The sequence below is a fragment of the Leuciscus leuciscus genome (genome assembly GCF_965113295.1).
Source record: "Leuciscus leuciscus genome assembly, chromosome: 24".
In the NCBI taxonomy this organism is placed as follows: Eukaryota; Metazoa; Chordata; class Actinopteri; order Cypriniformes; family Leuciscidae; genus Leuciscus; species Leuciscus leuciscus.
Genome location: NC_138723.1, coordinates 20,323,444 through 20,350,239, shown reverse-complemented (window position 1 = coordinate 20,350,239; position 26,796 = coordinate 20,323,444). Strand labels below are relative to the sequence as shown.

At 39.2% G+C, this 26,796-nt stretch overlaps 1 protein-coding gene across 4 annotated transcripts in view; it reads left to right on the top strand.

Annotated features, from left to right (window-relative positions):
- Positions 1-357: 357 nt before the first annotated feature.
- The window catches only part of robo3 (roundabout, axon guidance receptor, homolog 3), an 81,631-nt gene continuing 55,192 nt past the window's right edge, over positions 358-26,796 (top strand). For 3 of the 4 annotated variants that reach the window (XM_082158250.1, XM_082158249.1, XM_082158248.1), the window contains exons 1-2: positions 359-920; positions 15,584-15,910. In XM_082158250.1, coding sequence (XP_082014376.1) covers positions 857-920; positions 15,584-15,910 — 391 coding nt within the window. In that variant the 5' untranslated portion in view covers positions 359-856. Of the gene's footprint in view, positions 921-15,583; positions 15,911-26,796 lie in introns of all 4 variants that reach the window. The other variant, XM_082158251.1, reaches the window with a different exon arrangement.

Genomic DNA, 26,796 nt, shown 5'->3' with positions numbered 1-26,796 from the left:
TGGCATCATTTATTTACTCTCAACACAGAAGGAGACGTTAGGCTCAATGAATTCACTGTCATTGTTTGGAATGACAACCCAGTGAAAGTAAATGGTGACTGAGGCTGTCCATCTTTTGGGTCGCATGAGAAAGAAAATAATGCCGATTTGAAACAACATGAGGGTGAGTAAATCATGTCAAAATTTGAATTACTGGGTGATTCCTCACAACTCCTCAAGATTTAATTAGTTCACTATTTACAGCGATCGCTGCAGGGTTGTGGGAAATGGAGCTACTGGCCCTTTAAGAGCGCAGTTACCCCAGTGTGGGTAACTGCTGAAGATAGTCAGGGGGGGTGGGCTTGAGCCACGAGACAGTCTACCGTAGACGCGAGAGTAGTAAACCCGTTCATTCACAGCGAAGGGAAGACTGCGGGGCAGCGGCTGAGATGGAAATCTGACTGAACGGGCTATTAAAGAACGGATACTTTTTCCATACACAGGGAAAGCTCGAAAAGAAATATGTTTTGCCCGTGAAATTAATATTGGAGGAAGTAAGAGCGTCTGGGACGGACTGTGAGCATCACATCTTATCTGTCCGTTACATTGACTCTTTATCTGTCCAGATCAGCGCTCGAGCGCAACATACAGCGCGAGCACACAGGAAGCGCACGAGAATATGGAATATTTGTGATGCTCCGATTGACCTGCACAGTTTTTATGTGTTTTGGTTGTAGTTTGTAAAGTTCTTCAATGTTGGCCGCCTGTTTAAACGCGTCTCCTCTCTCTTCGACCGGATTGTAGCGCTTTTTTGGATGATTTTAGGGACTGTTTGTCCGGATAAAGGCGACTGAAGTGGACTTAATATCTGAGGGTGATGGAGTTTCGCAGGACTTTAGATGCGCTACTCGTTGCGTTTGCCCTCATCTCTTTATCTCAAGGTAAGCTGGAGAAAACAGCCTACAACACGACAGATGGCTTTATGAGGATTATAATAGCAAAACATTGTGAATTAGTTGTCGACATCTTCTTTAGTGTTTCTAAACGTAAATATTGTCTTATGAGTGGTAGTATTTTGTGAGGTATTGTTGTTATTTATGTTGTGGGGATTATTTTTCGTCCTTTACATAGAGATAGATAGCCCTTATAGATAGCAGCAGAACAGTTTTATAGCATACCATTTTTTTTATATTCAAAATATCGACATGTAGCCTATTGGTTAAGTTATAGTAAATCAAACATTTAAAAAAAAAAATTAACTTACACAGGATCTCATGACTTTTAAGAGGAATATAACTTTGTCGTTTAAGAGGAATATAACATGGTCTCATCTCTTTTAATAGGAGTATAACTTAAATATACAATAATTTTAGTGTAAACAGATTATTTATAGATTTATCCTTAATACATGGTGTTTATACTTGAACATATGGTCGAAATAGACCAGTTGACCCAGTTTACAGTAAATGCACTTTAGGATAGATCAGTTCTTAAATTGAAGAGGATTCTCTTAGAGAGAGAGAGCAAAATATTGAAAAACTGCTATTTTATTTTAAAAATCTTAATTAATTAACACATTTTCACACTGTAATAGGGTTTTTCAACCTTTACAGTCTCAAGGACCCCGCATTCATATTTTCAGCCAGCTCAGGGACGAAGGGTAGATATGTAGTTAGAAATTTAGATGTTAGATAAGCGCTTATTTTTATATATATATATATATATATATATATATATATATATATGTGTGTGTGTGTGTGTGTGTGTGTGTGTGTGTGTGTGTGTGTGTGTGTGTGTGTTCTTTTGGACCCCCTTGGCAACCTTCAGGACCCCTGGTTGCAAACCCTGCCTCTATTGAACCACAATCTTCCATAGCTTGAATTGAATCGTGCTTAGGTATTGCTGGCCAACAGAAGCTCTGTTTTATGGGGCAGTAAACATTGCCTCTGAGATCTGTCCTCCTATGTAACCGCCGTCAAAATCTGCCACTGAATCAAGGGCAGCACAGCCGCCAGACAAGGGATGGAATGACACGCAAAGCTTTTATTTGACTAGATCTATAGTCCAGTCTCAGTTGTGTTGTCAATAACTGTGCTCTTTATTTGTTTCATGAGCAGATCTGGTCAAACTAAAACCCTTTTCATTCTCTATAACATGCAAAAAAAAAACAAAAAAAACATCCAAAAAGTGAGTCTGGATTAGTTTGGTGTAGTTGAATTTAGCGGCACACGTCTTCCCGTTCTTTTCCCACGCCTCTGACTTAGTCGACTGCAAGTATGTGGCGAGATCTGCTGGCTGTCTCCTTTCACCTTCTCACACCTGATAAGGGTTTTGAAAGAAAGGCATTGAGTTACTCTTCAACTTTGTCATTATAGGTGCCTGATCTTTTCTGAGTGTGACTCCTGTGTATTTGTTGTTTGTCTGTTGCATTTGTAACTGGAGGAGGACGTGTGTTTGCTCGGCTTCTTTTGAAGTCATTTTAAACAGCCACAAACAGCTGTCGACTCTTCCCGGATTGTCCCCAAACATGCATTTAACGACTGCCGGCCTTTGACTCATTTGGTAATGACACACTTTAACCGGATGAACCTTAGTGGAAAATGTCTTTTAAGCACAACATTTATTTTGTATTTGTGATTAACACATTTGCATAATGCAAATACAAGTATCTGTAGCCATTACATCCTATACTGTATCAGTGTATGATTGGCAGCATTTCAGAAAGCTCTGCGACTTTTCGCGTAAAGTGTGTCATTTAGGATTTTCCTTTATACGTGACAGCTTATTTTGATGTCTTGCATCTTCAGGACTGTCGTCGCTCCTTAGATCAGAAGCGAGGCATGTTTGCGCGCATGTGTATGAGAGGTGTGACTCAGAAAAGTCTGTGTCTCCGTCTCGCTTGCACAGTTACTCCCTGTCTCCTCTGTGTAAACAGTGTGCTGTCGAGAGGCTGTCAATAAGGAGGGAGATAAATGCCGCATCTCCTACTGAGCATGCTCTGATGTCTCAGTCTGATTTCTGTCCCGGCACAGTCACGCTCTTTACTGGATCCTTGCCGGGTGACAAAACAGCTTGGCAATATCTATCCCGCACTCTTTTGTTGTTTCCGCTGAGATCTTACTTAAGAATTAATACTAGCTGCACCACAAATGTTCAAATAAACCATTTTTGTATGGTTTAAAAAGTGACACCTTTGATTAGAAGCAAGAATCCAAGAGTGTAACTCATCTCCTAAAATAGCGCAATTTTATCGCCTCCTTTTTGTGGAGCTAATGGAAGCTTTTTAATTGGTCAAGAAAGGAAGCCAGAAGCACATACGGCTCTGGTTTTATGAGTCTAGTGCTGACAGGAAGTATGAATTGAACCCTAAAGACATTGGCTCTGGCTGGCGTGGCTGTGTGGGGGTGAATAGGGACACAAAACAATGCCTTGGCATCAATCTGTCCAACCTTGTGTCTCTGGCCAAGGATGAAGACAGTTTAATGGCCCTACGCATTAGTTCCAGTGACTGTGGTGACCCTCAAAGCAGTGTTCAAAATGGGATGCACCATATGAAGAATCAGAAGGGCCAAACTAAACTCCCTGAGTGTTGCCTAAATTTACTACTAGGTCCCTAAGTGACTAGTAGTTTGGATTATAATTTGTTATCTTTTCAGCTTCCTTTAACACCCATCTATTTTCTTGAAGTGGCTTGCTTACTACATTTTCAGATGCTCAAACTGTTAAACATTTTGTGGAAACCAAGATCGAAAAAGTGGCAGGCGTACTGTACAAGGATTAATAGGTTTAAGGAGAGATATTGTCAGGACACCATATACATAATTCAATATTCAAATTCATAGATATGTTGTCAATGGGAAAGTACATTACTTGCTTTTGACTCTCTTTTTAAATGACTATAGATTATATCTTTCATTAATTAAAGATTTTTTCCAATTTGGCACACTGACCCTGGCTGAGGTTTGATATTTGGCTTCACTATTTAGAAATGAAGCTTCTGCTCTTTTTAATCAGAAAATGTCTCACTACTTCGATATTGACATGCCCTAAAGCAATGGTTCGGTGATTCTCTTTCCCATCCAATAACTCGATAGTAGGAAGTGTATATCAGCAATATTTCAAGGAAGTTCATGGTTGTTCATGGGATCTTTCCAGTATCAAATGTTTCACTTGTCAGGCTGTAACAGTTGCATTGTTTTTCCTCCCCAGCATTCTTGTCTGTTCATCCATCATCCAACCATATAAATAAAATAAAATAGCAAAAAGGTCAATACCTGCTTAAATTTGAGGCCCCCTTACTGGCCTTTGTTAATCCATCCCTTACTGAGATATACATGTAATATTTTGTATGTGCAGATATTAGGTGCATAATTTACTGATGTATGTGTGTGTGTGTGTGTGTGTGTGTGTGTGTGTGTGTGTGTGTGTGTGTGTGTGTGTGTGTGTGTGTGTGTGTGTGTGTGTGTGTATATGCATGTATGTACATTGTGTGCGTGTGCGTGTGCGTGTGCGTGTGCGTGTGTGTGTGTGTGTGTGCAGCGTTTGAGTTTAAGAAGCACATTTATTTAGTAGGCTAAGCTTTTGAGACACACATACATTAGCTGCATTTGTTTGTTGCTTTCCTAATCCAACAGCATGGTATCACAGTAATCCTCTTTTTTGGCTTTTCCCCCCTGAACCCCTCGTGATTTAGTTTTATTTTTTCTGTCTCTCGAAGGTAGATTGTTGTGACATAATTTTTTACAACATTTTCATTTCACAGTAATATACTGATTAATTACAACGAAATTTAAGTTAAACACTAACTTCTTGGATGGATGGATGGATGGATGGATGGATGGATGGATGGATGGATGGATGGATGGATGGATGGATGGATGGATGGATGGATGGATAGATAGATAGATAGATAGATAGATAGATAGATAGATAGATAGATAGATAGATAGATGCACAAGTTTAACTTTTATATGAACTTTTATTTGTTTGCCAACGCCAATTTTTACGTGCATTTTAACTTTTAGACCCTGCATACTCATACTTCCTCGCTCTTTAAACATGTACATATACCCATTAGGATAAGCTTGTTGACGACTTTGGATAATTTCAAGTGGGTTCTGCGGTTTATCTGTGTGGAAAGAAGCTGTGGGCAGCCGTGGGGCACTGCAGGGGCCACCTGCATGCCTAGGCAACATACCACTAACATAGCCAGACGGAGGAATCTTAGTATCCAGGCCTGGCATACAATTCCCACGGCATAAATTCTCAGCCACTCATTTGATTATCAGATCACTTTTGCACAAAAATGAAGATCTACGCCTTCTGACAAACAACACAGTATGAATGCTCATTATCAGGGCCTGCTGAGCCAAGATTACCACACTTTCACACTGAGTAACAACTCACTCCAACTCCTAAACAGCTGGCTTGTGCTTTGAGTGTTTACATGGTGCAACTGTGTTGTCCTTGGAGAAACAGAGACCTCTGGTCTGTATTTTATTCGCTCTGTTTACTAGTTGATGCAAACAGACCCGTCTAATAGTGTATATATGTTTGTGTTGGGAACACTGTAAACAAAAGGGCCCGGGGCCGTGTGTGCTCTCTCATCAGGAGCTCCAATTTAATGACTCAGTCTCTATCTGCATGGGCACTGCTATTAGATTACCTTCATTAACACACACTGCTTTCTCGTTCTTTCCCCTCCTGGCACCAATGTTTACACACTTTTCATGCTGTTCAACTTCGTTCCTCTGCTCTTATTTGGCTTCAACTCCCCGTTATCCTCATCAGTCGTGATCTTTGTGTTGTTTCAGTAAATAACAGTTGCCGGGTTCAGAGGGCTATTAGACATGGACATTACGTGCACGGTTGTCGTTTAATGGCCGTGTAGATCAAAATCGCAACTTGGCAGAGCTAGAATTGGTCCTTGAGTACAATGCAAAGAATGTTGTGATTGTTTTCATTGGTGTGTGAGTGTTCTTTGTCTTTGTCTCTGTTAGAGTGATTGAAGTGTTAACAGGCTGTTGTTCTTGTCTCCATAGACGTGTGGCAAGACTTTGATATTATCAGCTCTATTATAAGCTAAATAGTTTCTATTACAGCAGGAATCTGCTGCCTTCCCTGCTGAAATTGACATGATTTAATGCTTTTTTTCTGGTTAGGTCATGAAAACACGAAACTATGCAGTTTTTTTCTGTTTGTTTTATACTTGTTATATGCTATATATATATATATATATATATATATATATATATATATATAATATGTTATAAAAATAGCAAAAACAGTGTTTGTTTATTAATTAAATTAAAATAAATTAAAACTGTTATAAATTTTAATTAAAATAAATTAGAAATTAAAATAGCTTTTGTTGTTTTGACCCATGTTATATTTTATTAAAGCTGCAGTCCGTAGCTTTCCCTCTTTGTCTGTTTGAAATCTGCAATTGCAGTCATTGGCGGAATTATGAACTTTACATGAGTTGTGCCTCGACACAGCACAGCGCGGATAAACACAATGTTTTGAGGAGAATGTGTGTCTCTCCGTCACCGCGCCGGTGTGGATACTGTCATTCAGAATCACAGATTATACTTTTTGGAAGTATGACCAACATAAGAGTTTTCACCGGAAAATGTCATCTGAACAAGTAAGTAACATCCACTTTTGTTCTGACCAACTAAGGGGAAAAAAACATTGCAGTAAATTGCGCTGATTAAATCTAACGATCGCTTATCATATCACGTAAAACCGCGCAAATTATACTTTGTTCTCAAATTGTAGTGTTAACAACATCAGCATTGCGTGACTACATGTAATGCCCTTCTGATATTTATCCTTGTTTTCGCATGGGCCGGTTGCAGTCTCTTTTTTTCTCCGAAGTCCGAACAAAGTCTTTTGCATTTTACAACGGGTGAATCTTGTCACTGGTGATTGTCGTTTGAACCTTTCTGAATCCGCCATCACACACATTAATAAGTTTAATTATATCAAGTGCTGTGGGAAAAGGCTATACATCTCCACCTCCAACATCCTCACACGCAATATAGCTTACTAGCTTACTAGAGACTCCTTCTTTATGTGTACAGATGTGACGTAATGACGCAAAGACATGCTCGAATTTCCCGCGGAAATCCATCAGTACCACTGGAATTAAAAACATTATTACAAGCTTACCAATTTTGAATCGAGCTAAGGCAAGCAGATAGTTTTGAACACTGGCTGGTTATGTACTTGCTCAAAAATTTATTTTGGATAATTTTGAACCCAAAAAAGTTGCGGACTGGAGCTTTAAAATAAACAAGCCACCAACATTTAAGATAGGCCTACCAGTGAAATTTTCGAAACCACAGCAAACCTACTTGCCTAACTGTAAAGTTCAAACATTATTAAAGAAAAGGAAACAGTCAGTAATAAAATAAGAACAAATAAATTAATTACAAGCAATAGCACAAATAAATATAACAGAAAGATGAAACAAATGAAGTAAACATGGCTTTAAGATTTTCAGGTATAAATCTTAACAGTATTCAGGTACAGAAATTGAATAATCAAATGTAAAATAACACTGTGATGCATAGTCTTCACCCTATAAATTAAATAAAGATTAATTCTTGTTAAAGCTACAAAAGTTATTCAGTCAAGAGCAGTGAATGATTTTGTCTGTCTTTTTAGTTGTTTGATTAACATTTTGCTATCACTTTAAGATCTAATGCACACATCCAATATATTGATGCACATCCAATTTCTTTCTGTTTACGTTCGCTTATGATAAAACCGACTTCGTTTACGTGAAAATTGACTCTCTCTGAGTGCACAGAAAACAGTGTGCGACCGAATTTAATTATCTTGCACATTGCATTCTCTTGCATATGTATACATTCAAACGTCTTCTAGCGCTTGAATGTTTACATTTACAAGACTTCGTCACGTCCAATGATAAACTTTAGTAAAGAATTATTAAAAAAATATTATTCCAGCAGCCTGTAGCCTATACCCCAGGCGTCAGCCCATGGAAGCCCATGCAATAATGCGCCCCTGGGGCCGGTTGCATAAACTGCTAAGACTAGTCTTACAAGTTAGTCTTCACATTTGTTGGACTTTGTTATAACGGGAGTTTTAGCGAGAGTCCAGAACTCAGTCACTGATAAACTTCAATTATAAAATATATATATAGAGAGAGATTTTTTTTTTAACATTTTAACATTTTGCATAAAAAAAAACAGATTTTTTGAGAGTTATATTGTCACAGTGGTTGTATATTATAGTCTTGTCGCCCAATGAAATTAGTTAGCAAGTTTTCTCATAATGATTTGTGCCATAAAGAGACTAAGAAATGAAAATCAACTCTAAAATTTTGTGTATTCGGTCTCTGTCTCTAACTCTCAGACCAGAGTGAGAAATGAACCAGTGCTCTGGGCAAAACTGCCAACAAAAGTGACAGAAATGCCCCAGTTACCCAAAATAGGGCAAAAATGTTCCCAGAGGGAATTCTCTTTTATCTCAAATCAAACATTTGATTCATTTTATATAAATATATGTAAAAATATATATATTTTTACACTGTTTCAGACCTTCGTGCTTTGGCAGTGTTGCACTCCCTAGCAGTAGCTTTAGTGGTACTCGTCTGATATTTGTTGTTGTTCTGTTTCCAATCTGAAAATGGAAAGTAGTTTTATTAATTTAGCTGCTAAATCTATGCATTCGCTTTGTCAGCATTTGAATGCACAACATTATTATGCAGTCCTAAATTAGTCTTTAATCTCATGTGCCTTTCTCAAGTAGGAAATTATTTCCTTTCTTACATGTCAGTCTTCGATCTAGCCATGCCTGGACCGCTCATGTTCATGACCAACCCAGTGAGTCATTCTTATGCAAAACACCCACCATCTCTGCAAGCACCACTTGACTTAAATGTTAAACCTGTTAAATGTGTGAATCACTAATTGAAAGCGATTCAGCTGTGTATTTCACCAGTGCAGTGCCATATGTTGCAGATCTTCAGAAACATTCACAGGTTAGGTCTTGTGCTAAGGGAAGCCTAGGGGTTTTCCTACCCCTCATTTTGGTCATTTCCTCCTGCAATCATCAGCCATCAGCACAACAAGAACACATCCTGAATGTGATATGTTATCTCCTGGACCTCAGGGGGAGATATGCAGAGTTCCCGCTGTGCTGGGAGTAGACAAATGTTGAATATAGGCCTAATCGTCGTCCCATTCCATGCACGCTTTCCTTGAGCATGTATTTAACATGAAGCCTGTCCGTACAGTGCAGACTACGCCCTAGTCCGTTTCATCTTTGTCTGTTTGACTTTCAAAGATCCAGTTCATGAATAGTCAGGTCGGCTCTCGATTGAAGAATCAGCCATTGAAGACTGAGAGAATTTTAAAGAGGCTGTATCATTTTTGATGAGAAGAAAATGACTTCAAAGCCTGCTTATACTTTGTTTTACCTTTTCACTGGAATTTGACCTGAAGCTGAAAAATGGTAGTCTTAAGGGATCAGGAGACGAGGCGGTCTTCTGAGGGAACTTCACTTGTGCTTAAAAGCGACTGGTGTGAATGGCAGAAAAAAGATCAGGTTTGTCAAAACATCTAGATTTGCTGTACAGTCAGATTCCTCACCCTGAAACTTCACTTCCTGCTAAATTTGTGGTTCTGTGTGGGCCTCACCTAGTGATGTTGGGGTCAAGCAGAAAGTGCGAGGTGGGATTAATCCAGCGGAACGTGGTTCACTGCTAGGAGGACCAGGAAACTGATGCTATCTCAACCAAGTCTTGGTATGCTATCCCCAACCGGGTCGCTTCCATTAGTGGGGCACTGAAGAGGTCCAGACAACACAGAGCAGCTGGGACAGAGCTCCACTGTCGCCACCATGCACAATTTATCTTTTATTCCCTACTTCTTTCTCTATGGAAAAGTCGAAGCCCCCCTTGAGATATGCGATATGCCATTGACATGTATTCCAGATGTGTTTTTCTTTGGCCAGGAGAGTTTGAATTACCGTAGGTCAGCGGAAACAGACTGTGGTATTATTGTACCGCTTTCATAGAGGGTTTGTACAATCTGAATGAACCCAGGCGAAAGTGTCTCAGAGTACTGATACATATCCGAGTATGTGACTGCATAAAGAGACAGTTATTCCCAGAGAAAAGCAAAGGATACTACAATCTTTAGATTCCTCGCAGCCTGTTCTGGAAATGCCCTCACACTAAAGGAATGAGCTAGTTTGGCAAGTACAGGGTGAACAAGAGGTTGTTTTTTACGCTTCATGGCTTGATCACCTGAGGCGACTCAGACCTCAGTGGTGTTTGAGATCGCAGGGTTTAGGGTCAGGACTTAAAGAGCTTCTCACTAACAGGTCGGACTGCTGAAAGAATCGTATTTATTCCCCTCCTCTTTTCCGGCAAGTCTACTCTTGGGAATCCACAGAGGGATCAATACCTTCTGCTGGACGTTGCCACTGCCCAGCAGAAGGTTCATTTGAAGTACTGTTTGTTTTGTGAAGTGAGAAGGTTCTTAAAGCAATGGAGTGGCTAGATGAGCCTTAGCTTGTAGATAAGATCTGATGTGTCAGGAAGTTCCATTTGCACTAAAGATTAAGCGTTTAGGATTGGGTTATATATCACAAAGTGTTTTGTGCAGTTCTCATCAAAGTTGGAAGGCATTTCATCTCACAAAAATAAAAAAGTGTGTAGTTGACATGCTATACTCAAACTATATTAGACAAATGTATTTTCTAAATCTTTACATGCAGTTTTATGATTTTATAGTAATTGAACAACCACACAATATATTATGTATTAGAATATTTAATGATTAATTTTATTATAGTGATTATTTTCTGTTTTATTTTATGTCTGCACTGTAGTACAGTATTATTATTATTATTTTTATATATACATATTTTTTTTTTTTTTTTATTCATATACTAACAAGTCCCCTTTGGATTTATAATTTTTAGGCAAAGTCATGCTAAATCTCTTCTATACAAGTATGCAGGCTGCACAAAAGGGAGTAGGGCCTATTTCTTGTTTTTGAACAACATCAAAGCTCATGTAATGGACACACAGCCTCTGAACCCACAATGGTACATAGATTTTATTTTACTAAGGCTCCATGACTCGATGCTGTCTCTTCTTGTTGGAATGTGAAATCCTCCTCATCCCCTGCAGTAAACACAACATCTTTTGCTGTTTCTTAAGCAGGAAACACATAAGCAGCTCTTGCCACAACCCCTAAAGGTGTCAAGTTGCTCTGTTGAAGCTGTCATGGAATTTCTGTGCTTGCCACTTCACTTAATCCATCCCGGTCCCCACCTTGCAGGGTTGATTCAGGCAGAAACACACTAGTCCCAGAGGAAAACAGCAGCCCTCCTGTGTAATTTGATTTCCTTTTTGCATGTGACCGGCTTCACTGTCAGGAGCCGCAGGAGTAAGGAGCACAGCTTTATGACCCCGGGTTTGTGTTCTTCCTCAAGAGCCCCTTTGTTGTATGTAAATGCAAAAAAGCAGATCAGTTAAGAAAGAGTGTCGGAAAGAGCACCCCCACTTCTTAATTTAACTTAGGGTAATGAGTGCACATTTGCAAATCAATTCCCAGATTCCAGTGAAAAAAGGAGGGGTGAGGTTGTAAAATAATCAACTATTTAAGGGGGCGGGAAGCCACTCAAAAGAATTGCAGATGAGGGTTGGGAGAAAGAAAAGTTGGTCATTTTTGTCTTGGTGGTAAAGTTTTGGTTTGAGTATCAAAGCCTTGTGCTTTTATGCGATACCAAAATTTGACACGTTGCTAAATTGTTTTAGATACCAAAGTTCCTCTGAAACTTGGCCTATTCATCTAAGGAAAAAAAATCAAACACTTTTGTATAAATTTTTATACTAATTTTGTCCTGCACAAATAATTTTCTGCATTTAAATTTTTGCTTCTTTAGAACTACTGTACTCAATTTATATTTCTTCTTTGTGACCTCCAGGTTTTCACACATACTTCAAGGGAAGAAGACAATTATTAGATTGACATCTGACCTTTCTTTGTACGGTTGTCATGGAGATCCTTTGGCATTGACACCTTCTCTTGGAAGACTTTTGAATATTTGCATGTCACTGCACTTGCTGTTTTTAATCAGCTTTTGAAAATTTCCCTGAGCACGTCTTGTTACTGCAACACGGCTTGCATCATCTGTCTTTGTTTAGCTGGACCGTGTTTAGAGATCTTATTTCCTCCCCCCAACACTGGAGATAAATATTCTTAGCGCTAAAAGCCCCTTGGGATTGATCAGAAGGATTGCCATGCATTTCCTCCCAGAGCCGGCTCATCTCTCCCCTCTTCCTTCACATAACAAGGTCAAACCCCTATTACAGTACAAGGGCTCGATACCTTTAAGAGCAGATGAGTTGTAGTTGGAGCACCTCCCTTTATGCCCGAATCAATCTAACTGCTGGAACCATTACTAGCGTGTCACACAGCGAGATTGCCACTCTTATAGGTTCTTCCAGATAGGACATGCTCTAATTTAAGCTGCACTTACTGGATTTAATCCTTAACAGCTGGACTGAAGTTGTGCTACTGATGTAGCATAGAATTAGCCTAGAATTTTACATATTCTGGATTGTAAAATTGAACTGGAGTGTAAAAGGCATTCAGAAAGCACAAAGTCCTAGTTCTGAGTGGTTGTTGGCATGTTGCTCTGTCTGGCCTCTACATATGACTCAGATTCCTCCTCCAATGTAACTTTATGGTAATTTTGTGGGGCATATTCTCATCTGGTATGTGAAAATCATAAGTCTGATCGCTTAGAAATGTAATCCTTCTCAAGCCGCATGGATTGAAGTATCATGTCTGTAGTAAAAACGTACAGTATGTGACTTCAAAAAGATTGACTTGCCTTGGCGAGCACCATTAATAATTAATGCAGGCAAGATTGTCTCAGTTTTATTTCACTCAGCGACCAGAAATCAAGCACTTCCCACAATTCACAGTGGAGCGAAGCAGCCATTTGTGACGAGGTTATTAAAATTAAATCACCTTTGTTCTGCCTTATTCACTTCCTTATTTAAGCACTTCTTTCCTACCTCGTCTGTACCAGAGACATTTTAATGTTCATTTCCAAGTGTTAGCTATATAAAAGATGCTCTTGGAAATGTGTTATCTGCTTTAAAGTGCACTGTTTTCCCAAGGGTTGATTTCTCTTACAGGGTTAGAGACCACATAGTTCCTCTTTGAGTCCTTAGGTTTGTCAAAATCCCCCAAACGCCCATCGTTGGACTTGTTTTTTTCATGTACCGGTTCTAGCACCTCATAATGGGAACTCGGGAAAACTCAGGGTGAGAGATTAATCAGCTTTCCAGATGTTGTTTTCCACTTCTGTATGCACATTCGGTCGCACTGTTAACCTGTCCCATGTCCCACTGGTTTTCCAGAGGTCATTTAGGTGAGGTAGCTGCTATGTTAGTTAGCTGTTTAGCTCAGTCTTTACTTTTCATCTCTTTCTTCTGTGGCAGGTCGAGGGTGTTTGGCTTGTTTTATTTATAAGTCTGTTCTTGGATTCTTACCCCACTGTTTCTCCTCCACCCCCTGCCAACCGCAGTCTGTTCGGCAGTCCATAAGTGTCCGCTAAAAGCTATTAGCCAAACCCTGGCGGTCTCCGCTCCCTTAACCCAGCGGGGCCACTGGGCTTTTTGTTTTCAGAGAGTAGAAGGGCAACAGTCCTGGGGATTCGGAGGTGAACACAAAGCATGTGGTTTGGCCTTTGCCGTCTCTCGTGGACGGGGCCCAATGTACTACTACTGTAAGGTCATTGTGTCATGTTATTCATGGCCATGGTAAAGTGGTTGGGAATGGGTTTGTTTTAAGTTGCATTAGTCTCTGGCCCAAGGGTGTTTATTCACTTGACTGAATATGAAGTAATAAAGCAAAGCTTTGCAGATCTGAATGGTAAGAAATAATCCTTGAAAGCACTTTTTGTAATGCCAGGTTCCTAGTATAAACAGAGGACTGTTAGAATAGACTTTATCTCTATGTGCACAAAATGCATTAGTGTGTTTTTCAACGTAATCCTGTGTAACTTTTTGTGGATTTTGGGGCGGTGATGGACGTTTTCCCAGGGGGATGTCTGTAGCTTTTTGTTACAGCTATCACACATTATTCATATCCAACTGAAGGATGTTTTCATCATCCCTCTCTCTGACTGCTGGAAGTAACAGCCGCTCTCCTGTCACGAATTTTAAACCCCACTATAATTGTTGCCGCCGGGATCGGTAATTATTTCCAAAATCACCATGCACAATGACTCACTTTCATCCCCAGATATCTCCCGATGGCTGAAATTCTTTAGTCTTGTTGAGAAATCAGTTTGTGTTGTTATTATTCATCCGTAATTGTCCCACCACCACACTGTCATTCAAATTGGGAGAGAGAAAAGCAATTTCAAAGCTTTCTGAAAGCCTACCTGAATTACCATACCACCGGTCCCCCCACCCAACAACTGTGCGAAACAAAAAACCTTTGGCAGTCAGCATGAATTCCTATGCACCTTAAAACAGAAGACAAATTATACATATCCAGGCATTCCAGCTGCTGCGGGATTGAAATGCATGTCTGTTTTCTTTGATAGCTGTTGAATTTAGAGCGTGTAATTTTGATATAACGTGCAATTGAGCAATACATATGTATAACGCCTTAATTTTACCTAGCTGAGGCGGAAATTGTATTTTACATCCTTGTCAACAGTGACATGAATAATCAACTTGTAAAGATGGCATTGGTATAGCAGGTGCTAGATCTGAAATTGTGCATCTTCTTGGCTAACCTCCAACTGGAGTTAATGGAATAGAAGGGTTTTGGGTATGAAGTGAGAATTTTTGCTCTTTGCTTAAATTGATCAAATTACTTTATTAATACTGATTTTTACAATGTTTCCTAACCTCGTGACAAGTTTCTGTCCACACTCAGTGACTATTTTGCCCTTACATCACAATGACAGAACTTATTTAATGTTTAATTTACAGTTATATGGACCTTGATTTTAGACCAGTGAGATTTCCTGTTGGTCATATTTGCTTCATAAATATGAATATAAATATGAACTATTACATTTTTATTATTTTGGTTGGTCAACACTTATTATTGTAAAACACAATTATTATTTGTTAAAATAATATGCAATATTCATAATATTTATATAATTTATAATATTACATTATGGAATTGTTTTGCATATTTAAATTAATGACTATCACCTCCACAGAAATGCTCCCACTCTCCGCTCTCTCCAAAGTTACTTTGTATTTTTTCCCCCCTTATTTTTCTTGCCTAAGCTAGTATGTATGTAAAGGATCATATAAATATGACATTTAAAAAAAACGGAATCAAGTTGTTATTAAAATTGAATCGAATTGTGTGTTGAATCACATTGAACTGTTTAGAAATAGCGAAAATTGTCAAATTGTAAAGCAGTGAATCATGAATCAGTCAATCGCTGTCAAAGATTCACAACTGCGCATGTATTGTGTGTTGCTTTGAGTTGCATATATTGCTATTGTTTATATACCATATTTTCTCAATTGCATGTAATCCAAATAGTGACCACCGATTCTCTCTTACAGGATCTCGACCCAGACTGGAGGATGCTGCACCACGGGTTGTCGAACACCCCTCAGACCTTATTGTTTCCAAGGGTGAACCCGCCACTTTAAACTGTAAGGCCGAAGGTCGGCCGACCCCCACGGTGGAGTGGTATAAAGATGGCGAGCGAGTTGAAACAGACCGGGAGGATCCGCGCTCCCACCGTATGCTCCTCCCCAGCGGCTCCCTCTTTTTTCTCCGAATAGTTCACGGAAGGCGCAGCAAGCCCGACGAAGGGGTGTACGTGTGCGTAGCGAGGAATTACTTGGGCGAAGCTGTCAGCCGTAATGCCTCTTTGGAGGTCGCAAGTAAGTCAGCTCATTTGTACTCTGATCCTTGCCTCATGCCCTCTTCCTCAATCTCTCCTGCAAATTTCCGCAGTGCTCATCTCATTTTTTTCCCTTCTATAAAGCTTTCCCATTTTGTCCTGCTCTCCTCATCTTTTTCCCTTCTCCTCCATCTCCACTCGATCTTGTTTAGTCTTTCACTGGCTGCGGCGGCCCATAACCATCGTCCCTGGATGGAGTAAAGCACTGAGGTCATTGTTAGTTTTAGAGGAGGTAATCTGATTTGTGGTATTAATGTAGATGGATGTTAGCTGGTATTCGAGATAAATTCAACCCCAGAAATAGCCAAGAGAGGAGCGTAATGCTGGCTGCTTTCAGGTGACAGATGTTAGTAAAAAAAAAAAAAAAAAAAACGCCAGCATCTCAGTGTTTCTCATGGAATGGCTCCAGGGTTTAGCAGCAGGGCTCGCCATATCCAATACACACTAATTAAATGCTGATGGCACTATTTGATTTCGGTCATTAGATTATCGCCAATTACATTATGCTTCTGCAACGTTATGTTTTTGTCATGCGACCTTAGAGCGATCGCTCTGTGATTTGTAATACAGAATCGTTTCTAGGTGGCCTGTAGACCTGCAGAACTTATATGTCGTCGTCAAAGGACAGATCCTTCACCTGCTCGAGTATTTCACCATCTGGTCTGAGATATCAGCGAGACATAATAGCCCCCATGTTCAGGCACTGCTTGGAAAGAATAGCACTATTCTCACACAATTCAAAGCCAGAACGCAGATTCGGTCTCCAGCTACTCATAAATCCTGTCTATGAAATTCCTCTTTTGTGCATTACTATTGCAAAATGCTTTAAAACCCAAAGTATTTGCAATTCAGTCACACTCAGCTGTCTAATTAGGATCTGAGCCTCCATGTTGAGCTCCAACGTGATTTATCATGCCTGCTGCAATATCTTTATTTAAAAGGGAAAGCAAAAACAGCAATATTACTTTTGATGTCTACCGGATTTATTGAAGTTGCAGCTCTCCAAAGCCATAAATAGCAATTATTTACTGCATGAAAATATTAATTCTCATTCTCAATGAGTTTTTTCAGATTGGATTTCTTTTTAGTTAAATTTTGATTTCTTCTTTCTTATCAGAGGAGGTTAAAAGGAATGAAAATTGGATTTCTCTCATATTTCCATATCAAAAATATTAGATTTTTCAGATTGAATTTGAACAATATCTCTATTTATAGGGCTGACTGCTTGATGATATTACCAAAGCCATTAACCTACATTTCAGATTCATTTATTAGTGATATCCGGCGCCAAACAGCCACCTTGCGGTTTCAAAACTCTGAGTTCATTGTAAGTTCGTGATTCATGAGGGTTACGGAACAGATGGTCTGTTGAATAAAATAAATGTTTTATTGTTGCGGAGAAAATTAGTTTTCCAAAGTTGCATTTAACATGGTGGTTTAGGTTCTGAATACGATATAGTCAGACTATAAATTTTATGCTTGGAAATTTGTATGACTTGTTAACTCTTTTTACAGCACTATCTAAAAAAATACGTTTTTACTTCAGTCAACCGAAAACAAGCTAAACACATAATCAGACATCTGAAAATCCCAAGTTTACCCTTACAAATGAAAGGTTTTTGGATGAGTTCTTCTCACATTGAGCAGAAACGTTTGCAGTCCATGTGTCTCGTACGAGACTGTCATTATCATTAACTGTAGACTGAATGTGCACAGTGGAAAGAATTCTGGTACACAAATAGTTCTAGAACCCCATAGGAGTTGATTCTAGGTCTAGATTGCTGAACCGCACATCCTTGCCAGTTATCTGTCCTGTCCTTTATCCTTGCTCCCATCATCCTGGTGGCCTACATCATTAGTTATGATATGTTTGTCCCTCCGTGAGATGACAATGCTACATTTCCTCTAGGGATGTCTGCCAAAATGGCCTAAAACAAGAAATAGTCACATATATTTGAATATTAAACGTTTGTATGTATGTATATACAGTATGTGTATATATATAAATAAATAAATACATAGAAATGCCCAGAGGCTTGTTTTGATTTATATATGCATTTTTTTCCCCCTTCACAATGCAAATCTCCATTGGGGCCATTTATGAAAGACTAGCGTAGTGTGACATCATAATGTGATTGTGACATCATAACGGGTACATTAAGGTATGACTGCTCACATTTACACCTCAACTCTCATTCGCCATCTTTGTCGTTATAATCCTTTATGACTTTTTCTTCTGTGGAACAAAAAAGAATATACAGTAGTCAACATTTGAAGTGGATTAAAAAAGTTAATCAAAGTTGTCCTAAGACAAGAACGGGTATTGTTCAAAATTCATGTATAACTTTGATGAAAGGTTTTGATCCGTTTCAAATGTGATGCGATCTGGAAAAAAACCGTCGGATGTCGCGCCGGTACGTTTTCAGTAAGGTCTAAAAATAGGTTGAATTGGGTTTTCATTAAATTATTATTCTATAACATCTTGTCTATCATCTCTGAATATATTTTGGCAAAATTCACTATTTTATAGTGGCAAGCTGAAAAGACTGTCTTCCTCTTTAAGAACATGCACAGCGGCGATAAAAAATCGTCCATAGCTCTCCTTCTCTTAACACTACAAAGACAGTTCACCTATCAAAATAAACCACATAACATCTAGAATAAAGGCATATCAATGCGCATTTCCTGCCAGTCCTGTGTAAACTGCAAGGTTTTTATTAAAAAATGTTATCCAACGTTATCGTGTCTGAAGTAGCTGCTCGCTTAAAAGATCTCGCTCGCCTCTCAATTGTCCAATTTCAAAACGGTTTTCACAGGATGAATTTTGAGTTCGTAAGCTTTCGAATGATACCTAATCTATGATGATTACTAAAATATGTAATATGAAAAAAAGGCAATAAAAAAAGAGCGCCAATCGTCACGCTAGCAGGACGTGACAGTTAATTAAAGGAACCGTATGTAAGATTGTGGCCAAAACTGGTACTGCAATCACTTTCAAATTACTGTAGAGCGGTGTATCCCCTCCCCCTCCCCCTGACTTGAGGTTGCCAGTTAGGCTGCACGATCCAGCAGGAACATAGGCTGCTACAAGGAGCTTCCAATGGCAAGTGACGAGTCCTACACAGTACGTTTTTTTTTCGGACTTTGTCACGACGTATTTCGGATTCATAACGAGGTCTTTTAGGTTTCGTAACGTTAGACATTTTTTATCCGACACGTTTGTAGCTGCAGCTGTGGTAACTAGAGGAGAGCTGGCAACCTGGATGCCGACTATATTTTGACAAATGTTTCAACTGTTTTGTCTATAATGGAAGTCCAAAAGAATTTTTTTTTGGTGTGTATTTTCCACAGTAGAAAGAAAGTTATACAGGTTTGGAACAACAGTAAATTATGACAGAATTTTCTTTCTTTTCTTTTTTTTTTGAGTGAACTGTCCCTGTAATATCCATTTAATCCAATAAAATATTAGAATAGCTGATTTTTGATTAAGTTCTGTGGGCATTGATGAGATATGGGCACATAGTGCCAGCTCTCTGCATGGAGATCATCTTTCTCCATCGTGGCACAGCTCCATGAGCCAGGTGGTGGGCGGGAGATGGGGATGAGGGGTCTGCTGCCAGCCATAGAGCTTGTCTGGTTCACAGGTTTTGGGGGGTTGGAAGAGATGGGTATATATAGAGAGAAAGGGAGGTAGAAAGATAAATAGAAAGGAGAAGGAGGGATCCCATATGCCAGGCATGTTGATCTGCCACCAGCAGGCAGCATGTCGAACATTAGCAGGGCACAGATCTTCGGTCAAACGCGAGATGTTCTGGTGAGAATAAACAGGCTGTTGGCTTGGTGTGCGTGGGAGGGACCGAATTCCCAGAGAGTGTTTTAACAGCCTGTTTATATATGCTGCTTTTGAAGGCGGTATTTATGGTTGAGGTGATGAGTTATGTAGGCACAGTTACATTACTCAGATGATGAAGCCGGAGCTGGGATGATTTACAGTGACAGAATCCTCACACTTTAAATGATAGATGAAAGGGAATGGATCTATGTTGGTTCATCTGTGGTTTATTACTTTTTAAATGATGCTCTGCATTTGCTGTCGCCCCTCTTTATACTTTTGCATGGCTCATAAGGGCTTATGGGTAAACATCAGCCATTTGGAGCATCTAATGAAAGTTGTTTGGGGGAGTCAGGTCTGGTTTCCTGGGGAACAGGTGAAGACAGAAGAACAGCTGTCCTATGGAATGTTGGGAATGAACAGGTGAAAGGAAGATACTCTTGTTCTCTGTTTTGATTGGCTGTGAGAGGTGGGAAACTTTTTCCACTTATGGGGAGAGTTCCAAAAACCTGTTGTACTGCAAAAACACATGTCAGCAAGTGTGTGTGTATATATACAAGTAGGTATGTATGTTAGGGGTGGAACGGTACACAGAAGTCACGGTTCGGTTCATACCTCGGTTCAGACATCACGGTTCGGTACGAGTTCGGTACAATGGAGGGAAAAGCAAAACAAAAATGCAGAAGGTTTGTGCATGTCTCAGGCTGGACCACCAAAGGAAAATAAATTACTTAAGCCTTGTATTTTTTTTTGTTTATTTGTAGTGCATTGACAATAGTTTTATGTAATTAGTTTATTAATTAAATTACTAAAAAGACAAAAAGACCTTGAGATATGTTTGGTAATTGTGCCTGAATGAATTGAAAATTTATTTGCTATATTTCAGATTAATATATTGTTTTCCTTAAAATTTTAATTAACAGTAACTTAAATACTTTGCAGTTTGAATGATTTCCTGCATAAACAAAATGACGGAGTATGTTTTTATGTTTACACTGTTCGATCGCGCGCCCCACACACACACACACAAATATAAGTAAGCACTTTGCGACTTTTCGATAACGACCGCGCCTCTCTCTCTCTCTCTCTCTCTCTCTCTCTCTCTCACACACACACACACACACACACACACACACACACACAAACAAACAACATATTCCAGCATTACAATCCTTACATCGCAGTCTGCTAAGGCGGAGCTACAGATTAGGTGTCCCTAAAGAACCTGCGTATCTAACAGTAGTTCCGCATTACATTAATTAATTTGCACGTGAGTTTTATTTATTTTTATACTGTGTATTCTCCGTGTAAATTTATGCACCGAACCGTGATGCCCGTACCGTTTCGGTTCAATACGAATACATGTACTGTTCCACCCCTAGTGTGTGTGTGTGTGTGTGTGTGTGTGTGTGTGTATGTGTATATTTGTATATATGTATATATGTATATGTATATGTGTATATATATATATATAACGGATCGCAGTTGCTTCGTGATCCGTACGGATCAGGATCAGGCCCCACGGTTCGGCACTCGTGTGATTCGCGGATTTACTGCAAAATTTAACCATCATAGAGTGAAAGGTTATAATTTGGACGTGTTTTGTCTTGCCAATTTACACATTCAAACCATTTTAAACGCAGAAGAAGAGGCGAAAATCGGGACTTGTGCATTATATGTGCGCATAGCCGCACGCATCTGAAGCACGTGCACGCAGAGAGAGAGAAAGAGAGAGAGGCGTGTTTCAGATAGCGCTCGAACACCGAATTGATTCCTCTTTTGCGTTTCCTTGCCCTTGAACAGACATATAAACACAAATTGTCAAAATACCCGTCTAAATGCCCGTCTCTGCAAGTATTCTCTCGTTTATGTCATAAGTGAACAGTTGAGAAAGAAACCGAATGTTTGTCAGTTTTTTCGGTCCGTGCAGTCGGTCTTTAAGTAATAAATGAAAAGCAAAGTTACCCCCCCATTAGACATGTGCCGGTATTCGGTAATGCGATAAATCGCGGTAATGAATATGCACGATATTGTTATCGCGGGCACTTCAAAATACCGTGAAAAATAATAGATCCGAATTTAGATTTTTAGAACGCGCATTATAGCTTATTTTCCATCAACCGCTTAAACAAACACTGCGTATATGCTGCGCGAAACACGTGCGCACTCTGATGTAAACAATCGCCACGTGTATAAGCATGCGGCCGGTGCGCACTTCTAGTCTAATGTAAACAGTCCTCACATGGAGAAGCAGCATGGCGGAAGGAGGAACGCCACCGCCTACAGTCTATGGCCGCCGCCGATCTATCCGGATCCATCCCGCTTCTAAAAGCAGAGCTGCCAACTCGACGCATTCAGCGCGAGACTCTTCACACGCTCACGCCACACATCCGTTTTCTCACGCAGAGAAAAATCGCGGATCAAAGAGGACACGAAGACCGTCAAACAAGACAGAGCAGGTTACTTTTGATATGAAACAGGAGAACAATTGTGTCACAGAACGTTACATTTAAACCATTTAATGACCGGCAGCATGTTAGATGACTAAAACATATAGATAAAGAGGAGTATTTTGCTGAATATGTGCACTGCACTTTTTTACATATTTATTATATTTTTTACGTGTGTCATTACATAATTGTTATTATAATGAAAACCACATTATATTTGATTTAATTAGTTATTTGTAACCTTTAATAATACCAGCTGATAGGGCTCTATATAGGGTTACATAGCATTATGTGAGATATTTTTTTTTTCATGAGAAAAAAATAACATGTGGGCTATCTACTGTAGCCTTCCTAATATTTATCAAAAATTAGTCAATATTGAATCAATATTTAAATCAAATCCCAAGTATTGAATTGAAATCGTTAAATTTGTGTTAAGCAATACAAACAGTAGCCTACCAGTCATTGTACCATGTAATCATTGTAACATGTTGTCACTAAACTTAATAAAATTCAGTTTATTTACCAAATGTTTTGACAATCACAATTACACCTTGTGATGCAAGTTTTATTTTATTTTTTGCATCCTCCCCCCCCCCCAATCCATTTGTTTCTCATGTGCAATTAAAATATCGTGATAATACCGTATACCGTGATAAAAGATCACTCAATTAATCGCAGCATGAAAATGTGATACCGGCACATGCCTACCCCCCATATATATATATTTTTTTGTTTTTTTTGTTTTTTTTTGCTGATCCGAAAAATTTGTCGATCCGTGGCTCAAAAACTGTAAATGATCCGAACTGTGAATTTTGTGATCCGTTCCACCACTGATATACATACACACACATATATATATATATATATATATATATATATATATATATATATATATATATATATATATGTGTGTGTGTGTATATATATGTATATGTAAGTAAGGAAGAAAGTCTGAATTTGGCCATTCTGCTGAAGGAATGGTTTTCTTATGGGTCACACTGTACCTCTAGGGTTTAAGCTGGAGATATCCTGACAGATAAGCCTATTTATGTGAAGCCCCTCAGTCCAGGACAAAACTAAAGTAATAGTGGCTTATGTTCAGCTGGGCATGCTGTCCCCCTCTGGGCCGCCTGCCCTCTGTGCTATTAACCTTATTGTCTTGGATCTAGAATCTGTGTGGGTGCTGAAGGGAGGCCCAGAGCAGTCCAGACTTTGAAACTCCTCAATATAAATTGATTATGAAACCAGCAGAAAAGAGCATTGTAAAAGAGCATTGTAAAGCTTTTTAATTAAATTTGAGCAGCCTTTTACTGTAGCTCTAATGCACCGACACACCCTGATGCAGCTATAAAAACTGCATGAATCAGATTTCTGTGATCCGTCTTCCCGTTTCATCATGACTCAGAAGGCCATTTCAGTCCCGCAAAGCTGCTGAAACTTCAACCAGACTTTGATGAGAGACATCAACAAAGTAGATTTATTATTCCAAAGCCTCCGTTGTAAATATGTGAGCTATTAATCTCCCTGAATTTTCCAAAGTACTGAAGGGAAGAGGTGCCAAGTTTCAAATGCATTTTTCGCCTGTCTTCGCTAATTCTAGCAAATGCACATTAACCAGCGAAGCCGACCCGGTCTGTCCAGACGGGAATGTGACTGCGTGTGTGTCCGTGCAGCAATAATGAGATCACTTAGCCTGTCGAACTCCAGGGGTCAGGGAGACTGCTGACAGGGTGGGGTCACTCGGACAGGGGGCGACACTGGCCTTCTGGCTATTTAACTCGCACACTATCTAATGAATTAATTAAAGCCAGCCACGAGTAACACAGATCAGACATGTGAACACATGGTCACCTTGGATGAAGCAAGAGAGAGGAAGGGAGAGAGATATGCAGTACAGATAGTCATAAAAAACAGCTGGGGGATAGGGAGATGTATAAAGAGAGGGAAATGTAATAGGAAAACGAGCGAAAGAAAGAGAGTGTTTTGCTGAATGAGCAACAGGTGGTGCAAGGAGGAGTTTAGACTAAACCCCTAATCAATTTGATAAGCAGTGGTGCATCTGTGTGCTTTTGTATAGTCAGAGTTATGACCAGAGCAGGCAGGACACCAGGAACAATACAGCCCAACTCTGACACCCTAGGGATCCACCATCCACTTTCAATAGTTGCTCTCAACAACTCTCATTTGTCTCTCTCTCTAGCTGCACTACAGTTTACTAATAGAATTACACATGCTGACTAATATTTTTTTTTTTTTTTTTTTTTTTTTTTACATAGGTTTGAATGTTGTTAGTTGATAAATCTTAACAAATCTTATTAGTAGTAATAATAAGTTATTACTAATATATTATTATTATTATTGTATAAGCACTATATATATATATATATATATATATATATATATATATATATATATATATATATATATATATATATATATATAATTAACACTATTATTAATAATAATAATAATAACAATGTTATTAATTATTATTATAATCACAATATATCATTCTTCTTCCAAGCAATATAGTTCATAATTAAAATAACGGTTTCTTTAATATAGAATTTGTGGTCACATGTATACATTTACCTGTGCATGCACGGCTCAAACAGAATGCAGCTCATTCCAATCAGATTTTAGATTTTAGAACTTTCCGGTTTATAACATTTTATTTGAACTTTTGCTTACTCAAATACCTCATGAAACAATTGTTTCACACTGTGTTTGAGGTTAAATGAACCTGTAATCATTGTTGTTGACTTTGGGAGAGTCTGACCACCATAGGGACTGTTTAATTGCATCTATTCATTTTCTTAACTGAGATCATAAAATTGTAATTGTGCATTTTACTGGCGTACTAAATTGCAAGGTGAGTTTAAGGGCTTTCCTGTATGACGGCATATTTTTAAAAATGCCCATTATCCGGGTCTGAACTTGACCCTTATTTTTAAAACACCTCTGATGTTATTATTGTAGAGTGGGAAGACAACATTAAGCTTAAAATGAAGTTAGTAAGCCTGTTAAGTGTCGTGATTGATGGGAACCGGTCGTTGCGAATGCTAAACAATTTTTCCTTCCACTGCATATGTGGCTGTACAATCCGTATACCCTGAGAGTTTGTGCAGGCACCAGCCCTGGGATGATTGATTGCTTCTCTCTCGTTGGCATTGCCAGCTGGCATCAGAGCGATGGGAGAGAGCAATGGGCCAGGATATTGGTCTGTGTTTAGAATCTAGGAGAGCATAGAGACCCACACCCACCACAAGCAAAAGCAATTCTTCCTTAAGCTGTTACTTTTCCATTAGCCTTTAATTCACATCCTTTTTACTTGTTTCTCCCTTCTTTTACTGGTTTCGGTCCCTTATAGAAACACAAATCTGGCCCAGTTCTTTTCCTGTATATTTTTTAATTCAAGGTCATTTGAACAAGAACTGATCACATAAAGATTCCAGAATAAAAGATGACAGTTCAATTTCATCAATCAAATTTTCCAGCCAATCTAATCAAACTCGGAGACGATGCACATCTCAGCCTGCACACGTTTGTGACGTCTCTTTCAAAAGCGTATAATGCTCTTCCCAGCTCCTTTTAGCAGATGGGCTCACCTTGAAGGATCAGAGGATTTGGGATGAACAAGAATCCCTCCCCAAACCCCTGCGAGGAAAGGCTTCAACGTCAAGCCTTATCCCGAGACCTGTCCCGCTGATATGCACTGACGCATCACGCAGAGCGCTCTCCGAATCTGACTGCTCCGCTGAGTTTGAGCCCTGTCTCCTCTCATGATTTTAGTACCACGTGTGGTGTGGTAAAATAGCACTGTAGCACCTCGTGGGCTCATACTCAATTCGATTTCTGCAGTCTATTGAGAATCCATTACACAAGTAAAATCTTTTCTGGTGGTACATTGATTATTTCACACATTGTTATCATGATTGTTGAACTCCATTTACAAGCTCTCTGCTTTTTGTGTACAACAGCATGAAAGCTTTTTGATGCAGGTTTTGTGACGTTTAACTCCTTCAAAAGCGGCATCAAGTCCACATTTGTGTTTTCGCTGTTTATTGCGTTAGTTAATATTTAGTTTTATGCACATTTCTGTATGAAGCACCTGTCCTAAAATCAATCATTTTTTCGAAGCAACTTTCCTGCCTCTAGCAATCCCCTGGCAAAAATTGCCTGTTAACCAAATACATTTTTTTCTAGAGCTTCCAACAACAGCTGCATTATTACAGGTTTTACATATATATATGTACATACCTTACATATATATTTATGTGTATATATGCAGTGTTGTGCCTGAACGCGTTCATTGAACGATAGTTCATGAACTCGTTCATATTTTGGGCGAACGTGAACTGAACGTACTGTATTACTGCCTGATGAACGTAACTGTGAACTCATTCATTCTGGTGTCTGTGAACACCACGCTCTCTCAGTTTAACTTCGTTCAATAGAGTGCCAGATTTCTATAGAGCCTTTCAAAGGCGGCAAAATTCCAGGCGAAAACCCGGCTAAAACACACCATAAACCGGCCTTAATGTAGCGGAAAAAACACCCAATCTGGCAACACCAGCCACC